The sequence below is a fragment of the Elaeis guineensis genome, chromosome 13, assembly GCF_000442705.2.
Source record: "Elaeis guineensis isolate ETL-2024a chromosome 13, EG11, whole genome shotgun sequence".
Taxonomy (NCBI): domain Eukaryota; kingdom Viridiplantae; phylum Streptophyta; class Magnoliopsida; order Arecales; family Arecaceae; genus Elaeis; species Elaeis guineensis.
The window spans coordinates 22,808,671-22,816,244 of NC_026005.2; the positions used below are offsets into that span (position 1 = coordinate 22,808,671).

At 37.5% G+C, this 7,574-nt stretch overlaps 1 protein-coding gene across 2 annotated transcripts; it reads left to right on the forward strand.

Moving 5' to 3' along the window:
* Window positions 1–774: 774 nt before the first annotated feature.
* LOC105056245 (iron-sulfur assembly protein IscA-like 1, mitochondrial) lies at window positions 775–7,283 on the forward strand. 2 transcript variants are annotated; one of them, XM_073247717.1, is made up of 6 exons: window positions 775–945; window positions 1,122–1,236; window positions 2,402–2,646; window positions 6,648–6,765; window positions 6,877–6,971; window positions 7,076–7,283. In XM_073247717.1, the coding sequence occupies exons 3-6, from the start codon at window positions 2,457–2,459 to the stop codon at window positions 7,243–7,245; spliced, it is 573 nt and encodes a 190-aa protein (XP_073103818.1). In that variant the 5' UTR covers window positions 775–945; window positions 1,122–1,236; window positions 2,402–2,456; the 3' UTR covers window positions 7,246–7,283. The 2 variants fall into 2 exon arrangements, with proteins under 2 accessions (XP_073103818.1, XP_010936683.1); XM_010938381.4 differs by lacking the exon at window positions 1,122–1,236 and having other exon boundaries at window positions 787–945; window positions 6,877–7,283.
* Window positions 7,284–7,574: the final 291 nt, after the last annotated feature.

The window sequence follows — 7,574 nt, forward strand, 5'->3', positions numbered from 1 at the left end:
AATAAATTATGGAGGCGGCTGTAGAGGGCGTAGGGTGCGGATTTGTCGGGAGGTCAAAGAACGGTGTAGGGGGTGGTGCGGACCGCCAAGGAGCCGGGGGCAGTGCCAGAGATGCGACTGCCGGGGGGTCGGAGGCAGAGCAGCCGAGGGTTGGGAGGGTTGTGGCGTGCAGGAGAAGGAGAAAGAAGGAAAAAAATAAAAATAAAAATAATAAAAATAAAAATATAATATAATATTTATATAATATAATATATATTATAACTATAATATATTTTTATTTTTTATTTTAAAAAATTAAAAATTTTATGTATGAAATGTGATTTTTAATAAATTATATTTAAAAATATTTTGAGAATTTGATGTTACATTACCAGTAATCTGATTGTTATATCAAACACGTCAATCAAAATTTTTAATAATTTTACTATAATATTATCTATATATATCAAATATAATAATTAATATTATTGATAATTTATTTAAATTATAAATAATTTAAATTATTAAATAATTTATATTATTCTTGTGTGATAAGGTACCAAACGCAACTTTAGACGGAAGCTGGGTCAAATGCCCTGACGGGCACGGGTTCGGATTGGATGCTATTCAGAATCTGACCCAATACCAACCTGGCGGCTCGAAAGGTACGAAAGTCGCGGTTTTGTCTACCGATAAAACCATGTCGAAAATGGGACACGTGTCAGCGAGATGGAGCCAAAGCATCTCCTGGGCCCATTCTTGGGAAACTTCGAGAGATCTAAGGGAAGGAGGCTGCCCACGACTTTTTAATTTTGAACATTGAGAAGAAAGACACGCAAGGAAGAGAACGAACCGAGAGACGTGGGTCACTCGTCGTCCGCCTCATCGATCCAAATTTATTTCCATTCATCGTTGAATTCGATGCGGATTCTTGATTTGGGAGACGATCGATTCATCTTCCCGTAGGTCAGTCAATGAATTGATCTTCACCACCTTTTCTTGGATCGTATTTCAGTCTTTTTGATCTGAATGTTTCGAATTCTCTCTCGTGTTAGAAGTTTTTATTTTAATCCTTTTTTGGGTTATAATCTTCGAAATGTCTCCTTGAGGTTTGGCGCATGTATTTGTCGTGAAACTTTTAGGGATTTGGTGTCCGTTTCGGAGTTAGGAAGACGGTTAGGGTTGGCTGTTCTCGTCATGGCCTCCATAGATTTGGGAGCACTCGTGGAGGCGAAATCTTTTCATCGATCTGCCCCGGTGAATGATCTCTTTCCTCTCCATTACTTTCTCTGATTTAGCGTTTGTTTTACCGACCGGTAGTTTTTTTTCGACTTTTTTTCTTGAAATAATTTCATAATTTGTTGGGATGAGCTTAGGAGACGCTTAGTTTTTTTTTTTTTTTTTTCTTGATCTTTTTCTTTCGGAACTATAGGAAGAAGAAGAAGTAGTAGAAGAACAAGAAGAACAATGTGATGAATGAAGAAAACGATGATTGTTTACAAGTCACATTTCTGCTCAAAAAAATAGAGAAATATTGTTTAAAGTAAATTAGATGGTAAAAGAAGCAAAAATTGATAAGTAACCCATCACCTTAAGTGGAAAGCCTTGCTGCTGTAAACGGGTCGGTATGGAAAACAAAGGTCAAAATTTGGACTTTAGTTCATTTCTTTTATGTATCTAGATCTGATATTTTTTATCGTAAACTTCTGTCAGTGGAACGATCATTTGGTATACCTTGCCTTTGAATGCAGTTTATTCAGATCATTCTTGGGGTTTATGAAATGGAAGAATTTGAAGATAAATACCTGAAATGGGTCTATAGTCAAACATGCCAAACAAATGAACTTAACTCAAGGTTTGTTTCCTTGCTTGCTCCCTCATTCTGGAGTAAGACAAACACAGCTTTAGCTAAAGGAAAATTTTTTAGATTGCAACTCCATTGCGTGTTTCCAATTCGGTGGTCAATGAGCTGAGTGGCTTTCTTGAATCCAGTCCCACATGGAATCACTTACCTTGTATTGCACTAATGTCTAACTGGCATATAGGATGGGGAACTTAGTGGGCTTATGGGCTATGGACTATGAGTTGCAGTTGGTGGCAGTACTTTGAGATGAAATGCTGTGGTGTAATGTCATATGAAAATTTAGAGCAAGAAAATAAAATGCATTGACAGGCTGATCACAAATAACTGTGAAACCCATTCTCCAATAGTATTAAGGTCGCTATATGTCCATCATACACACGTCCTGTTATGTTTTTTTCTAATATCACTTTATGTTCCTGCAATACTTCCACTATTGTTTCACATGTTACTTTGGCTGCCACGAACCCACTGTCCATTGTCAGTTCTGTTACCGGTACTTTCTTTTTTGTATATGATTCACATATTGACTTATGATGAACGCATCCTCACCTTCGACAGTAACTATTGTGGCTGATACTATAAGCTGCTGCTGCTGCCCAAAAACTTTATAAAGATGGCTGCTTCTGCATTAAAGGCCATGGCTGAGAGGGCGGTGCCTTCTGTGCGTAAGCAGGCCCTGACTTTGACAGATGCTGCTGCTGCTAGGATACACCACCTCCTTAACCTCCGTCAGCGCCCATATCTTAGGCTTGGTGTCAAGGCCCGTGGTTGCAATGGTTTATCGTACACCCTCAATTATGCTGGTTTGGTTTCTCACATTTTCTTCACAGTTTATTTATTAATTTTTTTTACCATTTAAATTTGTTGCTTTAGCATCTAAGAATGGCTGTAAAGAACAAGATAATCTGACATTGTCACATTGATTTGATGGCAAATGGAAGAAGCTAATTTATTTATAATTATTTTTCTTTGTGAATATTTCTAATACAGTTCAGGAAAAAATCATTTATGCCTCGTGACTTTGTTGATTTTGTAGTTCCTAGAATTATTTCTTTTATTGTAAGGGACTTATTGGGCTTGATTGCTTAATTTTTCTTGCTCTGCTATTTGTAGAATATATTTTATATCAAGATCAAGGTTTTTCGTCTCTGTGCCAGACCCTATACCGGCACCATCCTATTATAGTATCAGTATGCAGTTTGATATAGTATAAGACAGTACACTAAGTATCAATAACGTACGAGACAGCATACCGGTACGAGACTGGTATGCTATAGTATGGCCTATATCGGATGGTACGGCAGACCATGATGAAGATTGTTTTAGAGTGTGTTTGTGTGGAAGGCATGCTGAAATTGGGTACAAGAATGAAGAGGTGTGAGAGATCTGGGGGTGGGGTTGGGGGTGGGGGTGGGTGTGGGATGTGGGGGGGTTACCATGGGGTCCTTTCTTGATTTAGGTTGCCTTCAAAACTCATGTCTGGGGAGCAATATCCTTTCCTGATATCTTGCATTTGTCTTACCTTCTCTATTTGTCAAATCCCCCCATGTGAAAACTTTTAGAAGGAGAGGTTGATGGGTTATCCAAGCAGTTTCTTGAAGTACTCCTAGATTGATTAATCTCATTTACTTGGCCGAAGCAAACTGCTATCAATTCGCACCATGCCACTGGTTTCCAGAAAGATGTGTTGACCTGCATATTCGGGTTTAGCTAGTTACTTTTTAGGTTCTACAATATAATGTTAGTTCATCTAACCATCTTAGAATTCTTATTGTTTGAAATTTTCTATTCAGAATGTATTTATCTTATTTCATCAGTAAATATGTGTATAGGCATTTATTCTATGCTTGGGGTGCTTCACTTTTTGCATACTGACATGTGTTGGCATATGGGTACGCCAATAGAAGCAATTGTTTACAGTAAAATGGGTTGTACTTGTCTACAAATCTGACAATATTCATGATTAATGCACAAAGCAAGTTTTGGATGGTTACTTGTATACCTAAAATATGGAACGTGTAAAAGATATGGACATTATAATTTGACCATCAGATTGAGCAATCACAATCAACTCTTTAATGTGGGTGTTTGTATTTGTTTTGTACTACAATTTTATCTTTTTTGTTGGTCAATCCCTAATGACAATATTCATGTTTGGATTACTAGTTACTATAGGACAAGTTTTAGGTTTTGAGGCTACAGTTGTTACATCCATGGCTCTCATATTTCTAGATATTAACCCCCTTAATGGCTGAGGCAGAAAAAGCTTAGGAATTTAGGGAGGTATCTCGAATTATGGATACCAATAAAAGACAGTTGTATGAGAGGAAAAATTTTGAATGCTAATACAGGTGTGTGAAGTGCCAAAAAGAGACATATTTGAGAGCTAGCACATCTCTAAAGAACTGCATGACAGTTAAAGGAAAGGAAGGAAGATAGCCATGAACAGACCTTAAAATTTTTATGTTTGACATTAAGCTCTTTGGAACAGAGGAGGAAAGGGAGAAGAAAGGCCTGGTTTGAAGTATATATGACCAAAGGGGGGAAAAGAAAGTAAATGAGGACTGCAGAAGTTAGGGAAAAAAAAAAAACTTAGAAGGATGGAAGGCCATAAACATTTGTCCTCATGGGTCCCTTCCTTTTAGTATTCATTAGCTAATGCTCCCAATCACTGCCTCTGTTTCGCCCTTTTCTGTGTTTCCTTGCTGTAACCCCTTTTTCCTTGTAACATGGATGACATTAAAGGGATAAGGGTTGTAACATTTAAACTTTAGTTGTTAGGAGACACTCCCTAATTTTTGTCGCCATGGGTCACTTCCTTTTAGTATTCATTAACTAATTCTCCTAATCACTGCCTCCTTTTCCCCCTTTTCTGTGTTTCCTTGGTGTAACCCCTTTTTCTTGTAACACAGATGATGTTAAATGGATATGGGTTATAACATTTAAATTTAATTTGTTAGGAGACACTCCCTAATTTTGTTTAAGTGTTTTCTATTTGTTTCTCTTTTGAAACATTTGGTTTTCACTTGAAGAGAGAATGAATTTTATAGCAAAACCCTTTTAAAGGCCTAGCCCAAAGGCACCTACCCAAGGGAACGATGTTGGGGTGTTCAGGTGCCAACCTAGGTGCTCTGCTCCAGCAGCTGCCTAGCCTGAAAAAACCTAGGAAAATGACCGGTTCCTAGGTGGTTCAGTGCCTGCCCTTAGCAAGCTTGATTAGATCTTTCTAAGAGAACAGAGTTTAGTGTTGAATGTTGGATAGTTGTTTTGTTATTTCAGTTAATTATACATGTTGAGTCCATATGTTTCTTTTCATATGCTTCTGTCCATTCTTTTGGTTCCTAGTTAGCTCTATCAAGTCTGTCATGTCTTAGATTATTCTTCTAAAAGGGTTCTGAAATTTCATATAAAAATGGAGGTGTAGATGAAGCAATGATGTCCTGCTAGAGTATCACATAATAGTCACATAGCTCAACCTTAATTAGCAACAGAGTCAGCTTTGTGGATTAATGTTAAGGTAATGGTAGATTGTCATACTACAGCAGGGGGCATGATCTTGCATTGCATTGGAATGCTGAGCAGAAAAGGATGAGGACATGCAAGAGTAATGTAGCAGAAGAGATGAGAGTGCTATGCCAGAGTTTAACCAGGAGAGATGAGGTTAAAGTTGGTTGCTGGACTGTGAAGTGCATTCACAGGGTGCAAACTGATCATGGATAGAAATGGGGAGCATCACTGGCACGAAAGGCCGCCAAAATCCCGGACAAGAACAAGTAGGACTTGTCTGAATGAGTTGCATGAGATGTTTTGAAAAGGCATGTGTTGCATGTTGATTTATCTTAACATGAAAGATCTGAAGAAAGTTTAGACGCTGGCAGCTACTGTACTTGAATTTCATAGCTGGTGGCTTTCACTAGTTTATGAAAGTATATACTTAAATTAACCATAGGTTTACAGCATGTATCGTCTCAGATTTGTCTGTGACATGGCAGATTCCCTGCAGACTCCAGCAGATATATACAATGTCTAGGTGTATCGGCTGTCTGCTGGGAGATCATTACCATTAGCATTAGACTAGTTCTTGGGAAACATGATGAAGCTTTTTTTTCTTGAACTGTTGATGGACTAATACCAATAATGGTAGTGGCCAAGCTTTTTGTCTGCAGGACAGAGAATTTCAGTTGTCTTTAAACTATGTCTCAAGGAGATAAACATTGGTGAAAATCCATATGATGATCATGTCAGCAGTTTGACAAATGCTGTTAACCTGTCATTTTTTTGTGGCGATTAGGTTATAACAAAGAAGTTTTCTATGTGATTGAACTTCTCAAAGTATGTGGGCCTTTAGAGTGCTACTGGCTTTAACAGGGTAGAAGGTATCGGGTCAATGTATTTTTGTTAGTGGTTCGGCAAACTTGTGCACTCAGAATGATTGAAGTTTGGTTTGAGATCAAAATATTACGTTAGAGGGAACCATAAGTGGTAAGAAATTTGACAGGTAAATCTGGTGTGATGGACAATAATTTTGGTACATTTACAGCTACAAGACTGCATCCTTGACTTTAGTTCAATCAATATGTGCCTAATGATTATCCATAGAAAAAAGAACTGCCCCTCTAAAAAAGAAAATTTTGTAGTTTGTTTCAAAGTTTGTTCTTTGAAACAAACTTGAGTTTGTTGTCACTGTTTATCCTTGGTCCTCCCACCTCCCTTTCCCCTTCTTGAGTTATTTTATAAATGACACCTGCTCACATATTTTATCCCGGTACTAATGAACTGAAAAATGATGTTTGCTTTGCTGCAGATGAGAAAGGGAAATTTGATGAACTTGTGGAGGAAAAGGGTGTCAGGATATTAATTGATCCAAAAGCTCTCATGCATGTAATTGGAACCAAGATGGACTTTGTTGATGATTCACTAAAGTAAGCTTGCCTTTCTAATTAATCATCTAGCTCTATTTAAGTTTATGATTTTTCTTATTGGGCCTATAAGACAGCCATTTTATTATCTCTCAAAAAGTTGATGTTGTGCAGGTCAGAGTTCATTTTTATCAATCCTAATTCAAAAGGGCAATGTGGTTGCGGCGAATCCTTTATGACAACAAGCAGCACTCAAAATACCAAATCTGGTGGTACATAATATTTTTAGGGCGAGTCCAATTAGGCATTTGCTGCAATTGTCAGACAATTTGATATTTCTTATAATTTAACACGGAGACAACATGATATGAAGGTACAAATATGGCACTGATAAAACCATTTCTTCTGCTAAGATCAAACATTTCACTGTGGATTATCACAATCAGCAACTCTTTTGTTGGAGCAAGCCTTGTGCAACAGCAGTACTGCAATGTTGTATTCTCTGCATGTGTGGTCAGAGATTTTTTTTTAGTCTGCTTGTAAGCACTTTGACGTATCTTGTATGCAATTCCATTTTTGGATGTGTCATGAGTTTTTATTTTCTGAAAGCTCTGAATTGCATGCCGGACTTGCATTTTATTATTCACGGGTAACTATGGAGCATATATAATTACATCAAGTAATATTGTTTGAGATTTCTGCTAAATCATATGTTACAAGAATGTTCGAAACGGTGTCTAGGGTTGTGCATATGAATGATTTGTATCAATCGGTTAGGTTTTGTGCTGGACCTGGCCCTGTTGGTTAGATCTTGATGAGGTACAGTTTGTGTGGATTGATCTTTTACGTTGTCGTTTCCTTCTCTTTTATTT